The sequence below is a fragment of the Haliotis rubra genome, unplaced genomic scaffold (assembly GCF_003918875.1).
Source record: "Haliotis rubra isolate DU_JTF1 unplaced genomic scaffold, ASM391887v1 Scf1, whole genome shotgun sequence".
In the NCBI taxonomy this organism is placed as follows: Eukaryota; Metazoa; Mollusca; class Gastropoda; order Lepetellida; family Haliotidae; genus Haliotis; species Haliotis rubra.
The window spans coordinates 1,676,885-1,694,245 of NW_025764891.1; the positions used below are offsets into that span (position 1 = coordinate 1,676,885).

The following is a 17,361-nucleotide window of genomic DNA, read 5'->3' on the forward strand; positions in this document are numbered from 1 at the left end:
TCTAAATCTGATGTGCAAACGTACATACTTTTTTTGTAAAAAAGGTATATACAGGTATCATATATTACATGGGAAATGTGATGTTACATGACATATGGAGAGTACAAATATGATATGAAACTGACAGAGTAAATGATAATGAATCTGATATGTTATATAAACTTGAGATCAAAGTAGGCCAAAAAGAGTTGTGACGTGTAACCATGGTGATACAAATAGAATCGGAACTCCACGCCTTGCAAACAAACTCCAAGGACATTGCTGAAATTACTAAGAACACGTTCCATTCTAAAGCTACATGTATTATAAAATGAATACAACTAAATTTATCAAAGATATTTAAATTCTTGTTCATGTAAAGTCATTTACAGGAAAAACGTTTCATACAATATGTAATCCATAGATTTAAAAAGCAATATGTAAAGAGAACCTGCACTAACTACAATAATCATTTAAAAAACGTGGATGTATCGTGCACATATTAAAACAATGCAAACTGTCATGTCTAGCTCCGTGTTTACAATACCGTGATTGCAAGGACATGTAGTTGGGGACCGTTCATAATTTATGGGTATGGAGGGTGGGGGGTGGGGTGATGATGATGACTTACAGGGGGGCACCCATTTTGTTCTGGGAGCTAAGGGGGTCATCAGTTGTGTACACATCACTAGGGGTCAGCAATTTTGTATATAAAATTATGTTTAAAATTATGCTTAGAAATTATGGGAAGGGGGGTCACTTATTTTGTACATGTACTTTAGGGGGGGTCATTCACATTGTACATGCTTCTCCATAAAAATCATCATCATCAGCCCCCCTCCCCCCTAGCCATAAATTATGAACGGTCCCTTATCTATCTACAAGCAGTACTTCTATTATGCAAGCAATTTACTGTCTCTCCTCTCAACACATTGCACGTGTGATCATTCTTCAACGCTATGGCAATCCTAATATATTTTCCACTTCGACGGCAAAGCATTACAATTAAATCCTATAAGCTACTTGACACACAGTGAACGTTCATCCCCTCTCACATCGCGCATAATCCACACGTAACATGAAGTCTTGTACACATTTGTAAAGTGAAGGCTCTGGCATTAGTGCTGGGAAGTGGTCACAGAGCCACTGCGATGATGTATCAATATATTTTTGATAGACTCCGAGTTCAGCATGTTAAGAAATTAGGCTGGAAAGAACATTCTTTTATGTCTTGGCTAGGTAAGAAATGCATTGTTGTTTTTAATCTGATACGTCATACACATGTTATCGGATACACCTGACGTACTAGTACTTACCATACCAAACGTGTTACTATTTCGAATGATAAATATAAACTACTAGTAGTTAGTAAAGTTTACTAAATATGCTTTAAAATAGACTCATACTCGTTGTTTATAAGCAGATGGCTGTAACTTGGCAGCATATTTTGTCTTACTGATTGAGGGGCGGTAGGGTAGTATAGTGGTTAAAGCGTTCTTTCATCACGTCGAAGACCTGGGTTCGATTCCCAACATGGGTACAGTATGTGAAGCCCATTTCTGGTGTCCCCCGCCATGATGTTGCTTGAATGTTGCTTAAAGCGGCGTAAAGCCATACTCACTCACGTACTGATTGAAATACCCGCAGGATAGATGTGCAGCACTTTGTTCCCAGAAACATAAAAGTTGATTGATCCATGAACCAAAAAATGTATTAAGACACGACACACGGATTCCGGGTCAGTGGCCGTTGGGTAGCCTAGTGGTTAAAGCGTTCGTTCGTCACGCCGAATACCCAGGTTCGATTCCCTACATGGGTACTATGTGTGAAGCCCATTTCTGGTGTCCCCCGCCGTGATATGGCTGGAATATTGCTAAAAGCGGCGTAAAACCATACTCACTCACGCACGGGTCATATTGAGACCAGCTCCAGCGTTGGAAATCCCAATTATCGGATCAAAAGAATACTTTTGACGTTTCAGATCCAAGTGTTTTCACTTACTCAGGTTTTTTACTGATTATGCTGAGATATTATCTAAATTGTCTATTATATTACACATATCTATACCCACAGGGTGTCATTCCAAAGACTTCTTCTAAAAGACAAACAAACCCAAATGTAAATATAATCGTTTTTTAATCTAACATTCATTGATAGCAAAACTTGATGTAATCACCATACACAAATGATTTAAATTATACCTAGGTATAAGCTCCTGTGTTTGCCAAATAAAACTCACACAGACTGGAAACATGGTACTAAACATGATAAACTCCTTGTTGATACATGCTATACATTGTATTTCCCTTTTGAATATTTCAAAGCAAGACATCTACCTGACTATGCTAATCCCTAGGACATGTTCACCGGGTTTTTTTGCAAATACCTGGTGTCATCACTGATCCATTCATATCCCTTTCACATCCATTTTGCCTTTTACGACCAATGGAATCTACTTTGTCGGATAATCTGATTCTTCTCCAGCGCTGACATTTAATATTCAGAAAAACCAAAAGTATGTTTATAATGTTTACAATATGCTAGATTCTTGAATGAGTATTCGTAAGAATCGGACAAATGATGCTAGATTTCACTTTTTTTTTATTGTAAAAACTGCATAAAGATTAAAAAAGCTCAGTTGACTATCTACGTTTTGGTCCAGGCACAGTCCCTAACATTATCATATAAAAACGTTCATGTCATGCTTGCTGCCACACGAGGGTTAAGACTCTCTCTAATGTGACATCTGTTTTATCCGACATTTCCCCAATCCAGACCAGTGTCGAATTACACAAAGCCTACTCTATGTCTAAATCTGATGTGCAAACGTACACACTTTTTTTGTAAAAAAGGTATATAAAGGTATCATATATTACATGGGAAATGTGATGTTACATGACATATGGAGAGTACAAATATGATATGAAACTGACAGAGTAAATGATAATGAATCTGATATGTTATATAAACTTGAGCTCAAAGTAGGCCAAAAAGAGTTGTGACGTGTAACCATGGTGATACAAATAGAATCGCGAACTCCACGCCTTGCAAACAAACTCCAAGGACATTGCTGAAATTACTAAGAACACGTTCCATTCTAAAGCTACATGTATGATAAAATGAATACAACTAAATTTATCAAAGATATTTAAATTCTCGTTCATGTAAAGTCATTTACAGGAAAAACGTTTCATACAATATGTTATCCATAGATTTAAAAAGCAATATGTATAGAGGACCTGTACTAACTACAATAATCATTTGAAAAACGTGGATGTATCGTGTACATATTAATACAATGCAAACTGTCATGTCCAGCTCCGTGTTTACAATACCGTGATTGCAAGGACATGTATTTGGGGACCGTTCATAATTTATGGCTATGGAAGGTGGGGGTGGGGGTGATGATGATGACTTAGGGGGCACCCATTTTGTTCTGGGGAGCTAGGGGGTCATCAATTGTGTACACATCACTAGGGTGGTCAGCAATTTTGTATATAAAATTATGTTTAAAATTATGCTTAGAAATTATGGGAAGGGGGATCACTTATTTTGTACGTGTACTTTAAGGTGGGTCATTTACATTGTACATGCTTCTCTATAAAAATCATCATCATCAGCCCCCCCTTCCCCTAGCCATAAATTATGAACGTTCCCTTATCTATCTACAAGCAGTACTTCTATTATGCAAGCAATTTACAGTCTCTCCTCTCAACACATTGCACGTGTGATCCTTCTTCAACGCTATGGCAATCCTAATATATTTTCCACTTCAACGGCAAAGAATTACAATTAAATCCTATAAGCTACTTGACACACAGTGAACGTTCATCCCCTCTCACATCGCGCATAATCCACACGTAACATGTACTTGTACACATGACCATTTGTAACGTGAAGGCACTGGCATTAGTGCTGGGAAGTTGTCACAGAGCCACTGCGATGATGTATTAATATATATTTGATAGACTCCGAGTTCAGCATGTAAGAAACTAGGCAGGAAAGAAACATTGTTTTATGTCTTGGCTAGGTAAGAAATGCATTGTTGTTTTAATCTGATACGTCATACACATGTTATCGGATACACATGAAGTACTTACCATACCAAACATGTTACTATTTCGAATGATAAACATAAACTATTTAGTAAAGTTTACTAAATTTATAAGGGCTCAAAATATTTCGAGCGGAAAATGCAATTTCTTTTCTATCATCTCTAATTGGAATATAATTATGAAAACCTGGTCATGGGTAATTCAGCGTTAAGATGCCCAAAACATTCGGTGACCCACGCTACCAGTAGTTACGTCCCCGTGCATTCATATGTTCCTGAAAGATTGGCATAACCTAACCACAAATCCTAAGGAGAAATTAGATGAAATATTCTTAAAGACTTTTGCTTTCTTCAGGTTAAATACATACAGCCACATCTAGTTGCCATGGACGTTGCATTAGTACCAGAATGGACATATATCTGAAAGTATGATCCTCCTTTCAGACATGAAATCTAAATATATGAAAACTACACAAAAACCTGACCGTCTTTTTTCACCCATCACTTATGTCCCTGTTACACTATGTATGAAAACTGTTGTGGGCGTGGGGATAAGTGTGTGTCCTTTTGTCTTCAGAACATACTTGAATGTTTTCAAGCAATAACCACTCCTGCTTCTTTGTTCGTCACACTCGGAGCTCCCCATGTATGTTATTCGTTCTTGTCGGAACCATTCGACTCCCGCTTCTTCAGGTCACTCATCATAGCGTCTTTTTGGCCTTCTTCAACCTCCGGTTCTTCTCTGAAACGTCACGCAACTGTACTGAAAGCCAGCATATGCACCTTGTCTTACTCCATGTGATCTCTGTTTGAGAGTTATCTACCCTGGGTCAAGGGGAAATGGTGCTTTACTTCTAAAGGGTTTTAAAGTAGCAAATATGTGGTGTGGTTTTTGGACGTGTGAAACACATAATGCTTTTGTCACATGATAATGCAATAGAGATACGACAGTTTTAGTTGTTAAACTTAATGTAATACAGACAGCATTGATAGAGGTAACAGAGGTAGCAATAGTAATCTAAAATGAGCATCAGTTAGCTTATAGCAGTATATTTGGATTAATATATCGATACAGCATGATAAAAAGGGGCAATGCCAAGGGCAGATAACTCTCTTTTGTTTGTCAGCATGAACATATGGGTGTGGGATGTACAAAGGAAGATGCATGCAGACATGTGAACACTAACACCAAGGACATACACAAGGTCAAGCCACAAACATGTGAACACAAAACATACTAACATTAATAATACTTCACCTATTAGCAACGTAAATGCTGTATCTGGTCCTTATTCAGATTTACGCAGCAGATATATACCCAAACATTATCATATAAACCCCAACATACAGAAGTTTGTGAAGTTACTTAATAACCAAAATGCAAATGTTATTTTACGCCTTGCTGTATTTGTAAACAAACTACATAACGTTTTATTATGCTTATACCAATGCATTTTCCATGCCAGCGCTCCAAAGAAAATAATGAAAAAAGATACAGATATTCAACTTTTGGCCTCATGGCCACTCTACGAAATATATTTGTCTGTCTGTCTGTCCATATGGTCCCATTAAGTTACATTCATATATGCTGAATACATTTAACTGTGCAGTCACATACACACAAATCACTTTAACTTTTTTCGGGCAGTGGGGTAGCCTAGTGGTTAAAACGTCCGCTAGTCACGCCAAAGACCCGGGTTCGATTCCCCACATGGGTACAATGTGTGAAGCCCATTTCTGGTGTCCCCCGCCGTGATATTGCTGAAATATTGCTAAAACCGGCGTAAAACCATACTCACTCACTCACTCACTCACTAAACTTTCTTTCAAGTTTGTTTGAAAGTTAGGGTTAACAATATTTCAGATGTGTCAAGGTGGGTCATCTTTATGTTGGGGTGTGGTGCACACAAACCTAGAAGAATAACAAGGACAACCCGATCTTTTTTAACTAAGATCACAGATGCATGTAGACCTACTATTCGATATTCTGGGTTGGAATAAAAACCATGAATCTAATCTTGGGAAACACCTCATATAAAGGAGTTTTTATCGGAGACAATTGCTTTCTTTGCAACACCCCCAAGCATGTATTATGGACAACGATGAAATTCACCACACCCAACATCCCACCTCATCCCTCTCCCACCTCACAATATCAAATGGTGGATCCCATTGTCAGTTTAGACTCCTTTCTTTAACACCTATGTGCGCATCTAATAAATGTAATCTTTTGTTCATCTCAATATTTTATGTTAATGAAATTCATACTTACTTTTTGCTTTCCTTACGATCCGAGTTCTTTCGACGTTTTACGATAACAACAACAATGATGACAACGGCAGCAACGGCAATAACAACACCGACAACAATACCGATTATTGGTCCGATACTGGCTTTGTCTGAGGCACCTGAATGAAAACAGTTCCCAATGTGACAATACCGGTTAAACATGAAAGACTGTCATATGGATTTAAAAAGGCACTATACTTCAAAACCTTACTTCAATACTACAAAACCAAGAGCAAAATTACCAAACCAAGCCACTGCAGTAGGTTTAAAGAAATCTGAAAAACGTAACTCATCCATACATACTTCATATTGTTGTTTCTTTTTTGTATTGTTTTGGTTTTGTTTTGTTTTGTTTTGTGTTTTGTTTTGTTAGTTTGTTGTTGTTGTTTTGTGGTGGGGGCTGTTACTAGTTGTTTTACTGAGCATGAGTTATTTGACATTTACCAGTAATTAAGTTCGGGAAGGGGCGGTGGGGTAGCCTAATGGTTAAAGCGTTCGCTCCTCACGCCGAAGAGCCAGGTTCGATTCCCAACATGGGTACAATGTGTGAAGCCCATGTCTGGTGTCCCCCGCCGTGATATTGCTGGAATATTGCTAAAAGCGGCGTAAAACACAACTCACTCACTCACTTAAGTTCGGGAATTATGCCTCCTCTGATCGATTAAGCATGCATGAGTTAAAGGGGATAAAACGAGGAAGGGAGTATCTCTTTACTTCATAAGATAAATCCATATTGCACAGATATTGCACTACGAAACTATGCAAACAGAGAATATATGAATTTAAAAATATAAGGAATTCGAAAATAACACACTTACGGATGTACCAACAAATAAAACATGTTGAAAATGGACATTTCGACAGTGACAAGGACTGGTATTGAAATGTAAAGTGTTACGTTCTATATCATAAAGTCTATGGTAAACCTTAAGGAATGGGATAATGGCTGTATAACATTTGTATGCAACGAACTGTCAAAAAGTATTAAAACAGATTTTAGCCTAACCTTGACTGGTATGAATGATTTCACCGTTTGATTTCAAGTTGTGCAGCTGGAGGTCAGATAGTAGACACTGACATTTTCAATAACGTATATGACTGGTATCATTTAGTATCTTAAGAGCCTTTCTCACAATTTTCTGCTCATAAATATAGACAATGTGTTAATATGGCGACCTGCTGTTTTGCTTTTAAGTATTTTAGATATATTTTGAACTGATACGCTTCCATACCAACAGTGGACATTAAAAATTGGAAATGCTGTGAATAACTGTTCTATTAAAGAGTGAGGGTTTTCCTTTATCAGGTTAACGTTTCCTTTTATCAAGTGCCTAAAACGCTGTATGAGACGAAATCCCTTTAAGCACTTCTATAAACATGCTGAAGGCATGAGCACCAAGGGACAGTGAGACTGCAATCACTTCGCATGAAGGAGAGAAAACAGTAATGCTACAACTCAATAGCTAAATTATCATATAAAACACCAATAATTGTCAAAATAATGATAAACTCACTCGCTCATTCATCTAAACCAAGGGGTGGTGGGCTACTCTAGTGACTAAAGCGTTCGCTGGTCAGGCCGAAGACCCGGGTTCGATTCCCAACATGGGTACAATATGTGAAGCCCATTTCTGGTGTCCCCCGCCGTGATATTGCTGGAATATTGCTAAAAACGGCGTAAAAACATACTCACTCACTCACTCAACTTAACCAAATCAATGTCTCTGTTCATTATTTGGATTTTACTGTTTATTCGAAGACTATGTGCACCACAAAATTATAAGATCAAATTACATCCATGTAATTGCCACTCACCACTACATTGTGCAGACACCGAGGGCGTCCATTTGGGGTCACCGAAGTCGGCGGAGCAAACGTAGGTTGTGTCGCCGCTGAGGTCGCCGCCGTTACGGCAGCCTGTGACAGTGACGGTGTTTCCCACTGAGTAGTTATAGTTGTCTTTGGAGGCGTATGCAACATCGAGCAGGCCACAAGACAAGGCTGAAAATAAAAACAGACGGAATATTAACCATAAAAAAGATACAGGACATGTCATTTCTTTGTATCCTTGATATCATTATACATTTTCCTTCTGAAAAATTCCCGATGACAACTTCACACCGTAATTGACTCAAAAAGACAAACTGTCCATCGTCATATGAAATCCAAATCGAAATAAATAATGTAATTCCAACTAATTCATGGTCATTCGTTCATGAACTACTGTCACATAGATCTGACACCATGTATTCGCAAACATACTTTAGGTTTCCGGACCCTTACGTTGCACACGACTATACCAAAATCAAATTAAATCAAACGTAGTCAACGTCAACGGGATTGCATCTGACATCGCTTTGGTCATTGATACGTCACATTTTGAGATGTCCTTCAAAGTCTCAATAAAACATTCTGAAAGGCTTTGAATGTAGTAGAAGCGGTGGGTTAGTTCAATGGTTAAAGAGACCGCTCGTCACGCTGAAGACCCGGGTTCGATTCCCCAAATGGGTACAATGTGTGAATCCCGTTTCTGGTATCCCCAGCCGTGATAGTGCTGGAATATTGCTAAAAGCGGCGTAAAACCATACTCACTCACTCACTCACTGTGACCTTGATCAAATACCATATGACGCTCTGAGAAACACATGCTGATGATATTGTCTCATGATATTCATACTATTAAGAGTTTATCGCTGTTATAGGTTATCATGGCAGGTATAAACAATAAAGAATTGAATCCCAGTGACGGCCAGTGTACTCATATTTTTTTCGGAATGGATACTCGCATCGGAAATCTTCGATATTTGACAGAACTTCAGTCTGCGGCCTCAGGATTCAGGTCCTAAATTAGGATAGTCACTCGTTTTACCGTACCTACCGAAATATATTTCGGAAGGGCTCAATCTCCATCTTTTGGAACCGTTTCAGCTGGGATCTTTTTTGTACTTATCAGGGAGCTGTACATTGCCAAACACAGACGTCATGTTTGTGTCCAGTTGATGAAGTCTATATAGATCATGTGATCAGGTATAAGAGGTTGGTGACGCGTGATCTCACACTCCGGCAGAGCGATGACTTAACGTAACATCACTGCCACAGGCTAATTTGCATATCACGTGACCGGACTTTTCTCTTGTGTATAATCAAACGCGCATATTCATAATAAGAAGAGACTGGACTCACGAAAGCTTTTCGGCGCTCACTTCATAATGTTTTACATTGTTACATATATATTCTTCCACAACTGCGACAGTAAGGTCTATGACAGTACATATTTAGATATCAAACTGGCATCGTTTGCTTTCCATCAGCTTCGATGACAGCACGTGGAGCCGTACAACCTATGTAAACAAAGGATCGCTACGCAAATCGAAATAGTGTTGCATGTTTTTGGATATTTTCTCAGTGAAACTAAACCATTCTATTAAAGATGTTTAGTTAGATGTGTAGACTCGTCAAAAATAAAAGAGTAAAATAAATCTGTACATTATATTGAATGGACATTGCAAGATGTGACGAATCGTCACATTTTTCTGGCCTGTGGCAGAGGTACTATGCTGGCTTGCCGCATGGAACTCTGGGTAGGAGAGTGGCGTGATCTGACTATCTCTCGGGTTAGTTTCTGTATTTGTACCAACCCGTGTTGTTATTCACGTGTACCTACCTATATGCATCATTAAGCTCACGGCAACCTACCCGGTTTCTGAAAGCTCTGTAACTCGGAGAACCATCTCGATGCCATCTTGGATGCATTTGCAATGTCTCTATTTCCGGTGACGGCGTAGTCAAAGCGGCACGCCACATTGTCGCCACACGTGTGGTCAAGGTCTGCACGTGAAAAGCTTGATCTACTGGGTATCTGGGGCTGGTTATACACGGGAACAAAAGCGTCATCGGCTTCGGTGGGATGTTGAAACATGGATTCGATGCTTGGTGATTTCCCTGAAACAGTTTGACGAAATATAGTAATGCATATAGTGCTATGCATGTAGTTGGTGGGTCCGGGGATATGTAACAAACCCGGCATGCACACCTTTCGTACCCGCAATCGCACAGGCCCACACACACGCACGCACGCACGCACGCACACACACACACACACACACACACACACACACACACACACACACACACATACACACACACACACACACATACGTACACACACACGCCCATACCCGCATCCACAACAAGGTGTTTTCTTGAACAATTATTTGTTTCGACAAAACAATAATTGCTAAATGATGCTATTGCATATGCAATGCGAAAATTATTCATATATTACCACGTCTAATGCGTGTTCATTTAGCTACAAATCGCAGAGGTGGTTAGCCGAGTGGTTAACGATTTCGCTCGTCACGCAGACACCCTGTGTTCGATACCCCACATTTTCTGTATGGATCTCTATATAGGAAGTAACACAAAACTATACGCACAGGTCTTGGCAAACTGTTGGTATACAGTCTGTGGTAATGATGAAATGTCGATACTTTGTCCATTTCTTAGGGTGAAGTCGTCACCGACGACGCCGTTCCACGTCCCCATTAGCGCTTGGGTCTTGTTCTAAGCATAGATGTACAAATCCATAAACAGGGTCACGCATACCTTTAGGGTGACCACATAGTTATAGTGGCGATAACACACATAGAGGTTATATCAATATCCCCGCTGTCATATATTCAAATATGAACTAATCGGGTGGCCTTTAATGCCTCTTGAGTAGCTTATAACCCTGTGATTACATGCAAAATTTTATAATCACAATCTGACAATAGGTAACTGTTGTACCAAACTTTCCATCCGGGTATTTGTCAATGGAAATCTGGTCAAGGACACTACTCACTAGACATGATAGGACGTAGGCAGGACTTGTTAGGAGTTTAAGATTGGTTTATTTGTTTGTTGTTTAGTTTTACGCCACTCAGCAATATTCCAGCTATATGGCGGTGGTCTGTAAATAATCGAGTCTGGACCAGACAACCCAGTGATCAACATTTCAAGGATGCACGGAAGTCGTGTTATATGTCGTCACGTGTAGATATTTTCTATTGTGTAGTCCAACAATGCAAGGTTCTATTGAAAGGGGGGCATCTTTAGTGCATGCAGTATTTTAGCACATTAGTATATTTTAATATGTCCGTCTCCGAAATGATTTATCTCCTGCCCCTAAATGTTAGGTTTAAGTAATATTTCATGTACATTTTTGTGAGGTAAAAATCCAAAACACTGTGTGTAAGTGTATTTTGGTGTGTCTGGGTGTGTCTGTGTGCGTCTTTGTGTGTCTGTGTATATCTCTATGTTTGTGTGTGTACTTGTGCATCTGTGTAAGTGTATTTTGGGTCATCCTCTCTCTCTCTCTCTCTCTCTCTCTCTCTCTCTCTCTCTCTCTCTCTCTCTCTCTCTCTCTTTCTCTCTCTCTCTGTGTCTCTGTGTGTCTCTGTGTGTCTGTGTATATCTCTGTGTGTATTTTGGGGGGTGTCTTTGTGTCTCTGTGTGTGCATGTGTCTGTGTGTATCTCACTTATTCTCTGTAAAGTGGAGCCATTTGCCAATTTGCCAAAACACTGTGTGTAAGTGTATTTTGGTGTGTCTGGGTGTGTCTGTGTGCGTCTTTGTGTGTCTGTGTATATCTCTGTGTTTGTGTGTGTACTTGTGCATCTGTGTAAGTGTATTTTGGGTCATTCTCTCTCTCTCTCTCTCTCTCTCTCTCTCTCTCTCTCTCTCTCTCTCTCTCTCTCTCTCTCTCTCTCTCTCTCTCTCTCTCTCTCTCTCTCTCTCTCTCTCTCTCTCTCTGTGTGTCTCTGTGTGTCTCTGTGTGTCTGTGTATATCTCTGTGTGTATTTTGGGGGGTGTCTTTGTGTCTCTGTGTGTGCATGTGTCTGTGTGTATCTCACTTATTCTCTGTAAAGTGGAGCCATTTGCCAATAGCACTGTCGCACTTAAACCACAGCCTTATGAGTTCAGATTGGTTTATAAAACTATCTCGACGTCTTAATATTAACCAAAAGACATTAAAAACACAGTGTATTGACACTCCCTCATTTTTCTCTGATTATCGACAGATGTTGATGTGCGCCTATTTTCCAACAAATCTGTTGTCGCAAAACAGGGTACCTGTCTTTACATTGTAACCCACAGTAAAATATCCAGGATAACCTTTGAATATAACATTTATGACCGCCCAGTGATGTTGTTCTCTTAACAAAAACTTAAAGTTTAGGCTTAGATACCAATTTATGAACACACTTACATTTTTTCCAATGTCTCCAATAAATGCGTAATCTGCGTTACTGTTCAATAAACAATACCTAAACCATGCAAATATTTTGATAGAAATGTGCCACTGAAATACAATAACTCTAGAAGTAATTAGGAATAAGTACTAAGAGCCAAAGAACCGGTTAATCAAGTTTCCTTTCCGAAAAAATGATGACTGTTATTCAAGTCTTAACGTTTTTTAAGGATGTAATCTACGTGACCTTCATACACCAATATCCAACATTAAATACTCAACATAGCATATAGTACCATTGCAAATGCAGTGAATGAGTGAAGTAAATGACAGTAACAGGTGACAGATACCACACAGAGAGAGTCTGGGGTGTTTAGTACACGTAAATGTAATCTCTGTGATGTAATATACGAGACCAATTCAGCACCTAAGACCTATTTCTTGGCTATTTAAAAGATATATTTCTTTTTAGTGGTTTGTTTTTCAACGCAGAATTTCTCCTTTTGGTAAAGTCACGTTGTCGGCCATTTGCATGAGTGGAAGCACTTGAGACGAGCAGTGCCAATGTGACTTTCTCAGCAAGGAGACATTGGAGAGGTGAACTGCATTCACTACTGGACAGATAATCCTTCTTCACAATACAGAAACAAAACCATATTCTACCTTGTTTCTGACCATCATAGCCTGTTTGGAATGCCAGTCTCGTGGGATTATTTTGAATCAGGCCACGGAAAGGGGCCTTGCGATGGAATTGGCGGTACATCCAAAAGAATGACTGATCTTGCTGTTCGTCAAAGGAAAGTCACAATTCTGGATGCTATGGAGTACTTTGCATGGGGGGTTCAATATCATACGACCTCAAAGTATATTCTGGTGAAAGCCAGTGATATCACCCCTTTGCGCGAGGAGCTTCAAGAGCTCAATAAAAATGTCATCCCTCTGAAAGGTACGATGAAGGTACATGTTGTGGCTTCACTATCACGTGGTGTTATCCGTAACCGAGCAACTTCCTGCTACTGCAATCTGTGTCTCAAAGGAGAATACCACCCAGACTGGATTTCATCTTCCAATGTAAGAGATTCTCAAGCAGATCATCTGAACGTTGATGTGACCCAACAGCCAGACCTCAATGACGTTGAACCATCACTTGGAGTTGAAACAGAGGATCCTCCTCTTCCTCAGGACCAGCCCGTTGTACAACCCAAGGAAGGCGAATATGCAGCTGCTATGTAAGAGGGTCACTGGTACATCGGGCGCACAGAGGAAGTAGACCAGGATGACTTGGAATGCCGGATTTCATTCATGGAGAAAGTAAAATCGGGAAACTTCCGGTGGCCACGCCGTGTTGATGACTTATGGGTACCATTCCATGAAGTACTATGTATAGTAGGAGCCCCCAAACCATGTGGACGTTCTTGCCGCACCGTCCAGGTTGATAAGGTTGATCTGGACATGATTTTGCAGATGTTTGCAAAACGCATGTAATATAAGTAACATTTTCATTTGTGACATTTTAACTCCTTTTCAACTGTTTAGTGTATCGAAAGTTGTGTTAAGCAGTGTATTCATGTTAAATCATTTTCATATGAAGAAAGTTGACTTTAATTTGAGTATTTCAGAAGCGAAATATACGTTACCAAGATTGGTAATATACGGTACAAATGTTTAAAAGCTGACATCTTTGTATGGTTTGTCAAAAGGCAAGTGGATATTTCAAGTCTCTTTGACACTCGTAATTGAAATATGATAAGACAGAGCTTGTGACGTTTCCTCATTCACAATCAAAGTTATGGTTTTTGAAACAGTTACCATGATTTTCTTTGCTGTTGCAGTTTTCTACGTTACATTTTGGAAAAGCATTTTTTCAAAATTTAAAAGCTCTCAGTAGCCAGCATCTTTTGATTTTGTTCGAGATAGTTGCACGTTTTGAGAAAGGAATATTAACATTAATTTCATTGCATTGATGCTTTTTCAATCAGTATTTTCTGGTGTGTGATAGAGGTCTCGTAGATTACAAATTGAAAAATGTACATGTATCTTCATGACACTGTACTATCCCAAGGGGGTGTTCCCTATTCCTGATTTTTGTTCACTCTGTTACTCAAGTTTCTGCCGGTTAAATCCTAATAAAATTTCATTGAAATCCAGAACTTTATTTTTTTTAAAAAGGGTTTGGGTATTGGCTCCACTTTACAGAGAATTGGTGATCTGCGTGTCTTTGTATTTTGGGGTATCTGTGCCTGTTTGTGTTGTGTGCTCCGTGTGCTTTGAGCTCACCTTGAAGTTAGGCGGCATGTTGACGATGACGTGAAGGAGTCTGTTAGCTACGGCTACTTGCACCCCAACTCCCGACTTCATGATGACAGTGAAGTTGTCGTGACGGTTGTCGTCGGGGTCAATAGCAACGTTGACAACAGTGACACCCCCTGAAAACCACATTGAAATGTGTAGTTCTTACACTTCCCGTGTTTCAGACTAACATAGGGCATAAGTTATGTATTTGAAAAGGGTATTCCGTGAACGTAAAGCTAGCAGAATTTATTTGAGACTAGTGAATGTCCACACTGAGAGTACAAGTATCCTCAACACATCTCTTGACCAGAGACAATTTCTAAGGAAAATAATTAATCGTCTTCAGAAGATTATCGTAATTGGTCTTGAATTTATGAAAAGATTCAACGTTATCTTCGAGATATCCAGAACATACAAAGGTATACGAAGTGTATATGAAGTGTAGATGTTGACAATGGTATTACGAGTACAATGATACAAGTAAGTGTACTGTGACCCTATGTCCAAAAAGCACCTCCGACAACCGTGTTTATTACTTTAGTCAATACCTTCGAAATCCTGTTTAAACAAGCCTTGTTGATCAAACAGTTTGAGTTTTTTATTGACAAAGACATCGAGACGCCTGCCACTGTTGAGACCAGAAGGAGCTAAGTGGATCTCCACAGTGGTTCCAGAAGCTACTGCGTCGGACATGACCACTGACGTCAGCACCGTGGCGTTAAAGGTGCCATTAACTGGAAGAGAAAAACAACTGTTACACGAGGAGGAAGGCAAAGTAATGGGTCACATGGTGATCACACTGCAAACGATAATAATGTTAGAACGTATACAACATCAGACATTTGGCCTTCAGATGAGACGCATGTAATCGAGACTTGTAGACAAAAGACTGTATAAGAAACATACAACTGGCATGTTGAAATTACGTATTTTTGGTAGCACTACAATTCCCATACTTTGTAAATCATCAAAACATTAAGGCATTTGTCGCACTACGATTATTATGCTTTAATTTAATGTAAAGTAATTTGAAGCACTACAATTCCCATATTTTAATGAGACGTTAAATCTTTTGTAGCACCACAATTTCTATAAATTAATAACAGGTTATGTATTTTGTAGCACTACAATTTCTATAATTTAGTAACAGGTTATGTATTTTGTAGCTCCACAATACCTATACTTTTAAATCAACAAAACATTAAGTCATTTGTTGCACTACGATTATTATGCTTTAAGTTAATGTAAAGTCATTTACAGCACTACAATTCCTATATTTTAATGAAAGGTTAAATCTTTTGCAGCACTACAATTCCTATATTTTAATGAAAGGTTATGCTATTTGTAGCACAAAAACGCAACCAATCCTAGGGAATAGGTTTATGAATACCAGAAGGAGATACAATCCCTACCATGTGTTTGTTGCCCCATGGTGAACTTCCCTTGGAGAGAAAACTGGTCCGACTTTACCAGGTAGTAGTCTCCCTTGCCACCAAAGTTGTACAGCTTTCCGTCAAATGTCGTGATGTGTGGGTCGCCGTAAGCTATGGCTGTCAAAGGAAGCAGAGAAATTCTTATTAGAGATGAAGAGATCAAAAGACGTCGATATTCAAGACATAACCAATTTATTTCAAGCGATTGTGAGCAATAGCACGGTGACTACCTGATATAACAGTAGTTACTACGTGCCGTTTATTCTAACTTCCAAAACAAACAAACCTTTTATTATCACACCCTTTTGTATCCCAAAGCGATAAACGATAGTTTGGGGAGAGCTGAATTGTGATTCAAACCAAGCACCTTAGACTCAAAGTGATTAATATTCTCCTCACCGGTTAGATGGAACAAATTGACCCTTTTCATCAAATATCTTCCTGGTACCGCATTGCGATCTACCCCGTTTCGGGGCGATGCTACCCTGATCCTATAGGGTAGCACTGCCCATTACAATCTAAGACGGAATCAAATCACACCTGGAATGTCGTTCCCTGGTTACCGCTTCCCTTTACGGATTTAGTCCAATATCCAGAGGTATGCTCACCTGCTCTAGGAGGAGTGTACCCGTTACAGTCGCGGGTAGCCCGCTGGTCCATGTAGTAATTACAGTGGCTGTACTCGGTCCACAGACAGCAGTAGTAAAAAGTTACCACATCCTTGATCCAGTGGGAAAATGAGGGTACACGGCCGGGTTCGTTGTAGGGGGCGGCGCCCCAGTCGTGGCTGCGGTCAGGGGTGCTACCTTGGTAGGTGTCGGCAGCGTTCATGAGAAGACCGTATGCGTCGTAGCAGCATTGATTGCCCGCTCCCGCTGACCTGGCAACAGACATTGTTATGAAATGTAGCCATTATGTCCGCCAAGCCAACCCTCTTTGACTTATTAGTCATAAAACTGTCACACGTTTCCATATACCTCTAAACGTCTTCAGCTGATTCCTGTACAAAATAAGAAAACACCCATTTCACTCTACGTGCGAAACACTCTTCCCTACCCCGCGCCCCCCAACATCAACACATAG

General features: G+C 39.6%; 1 protein-coding gene across 1 annotated transcript in view; it reads right to left on the bottom strand.

Annotated features, from left to right (window-relative positions):
• Positions 1-2,286: 2,286 nt before the first annotated feature.
• LOC124286824 (sushi domain-containing protein 2-like) overlaps positions 2,287-17,361 on the bottom strand; it is a 28,349-nt gene continuing 13,274 nt past the window's right edge. The window contains exons 9-17 of the mRNA XM_046723296.1: positions 16,887-17,158; positions 16,258-16,395; positions 15,394-15,579; positions 14,831-14,979; positions 10,759-10,885; positions 10,019-10,264; positions 8,138-8,323; positions 6,306-6,441; positions 2,287-4,775 (exon numbers count right to left, since the gene is read on the bottom strand). Of these exons, the coding sequence (XP_046579252.1) occupies positions 4,685-4,775; positions 6,306-6,441; positions 8,138-8,323; positions 10,019-10,264; positions 10,759-10,885; positions 14,831-14,979; positions 15,394-15,579; positions 16,258-16,395; positions 16,887-17,158 (1,531 nt within the window). The 3' untranslated portion in view covers positions 2,287-4,684. The remainder of the gene's footprint in view (positions 4,776-6,305; positions 6,442-8,137; positions 8,324-10,018; positions 10,265-10,758; positions 10,886-14,830; positions 14,980-15,393; positions 15,580-16,257; positions 16,396-16,886; positions 17,159-17,361) is intronic.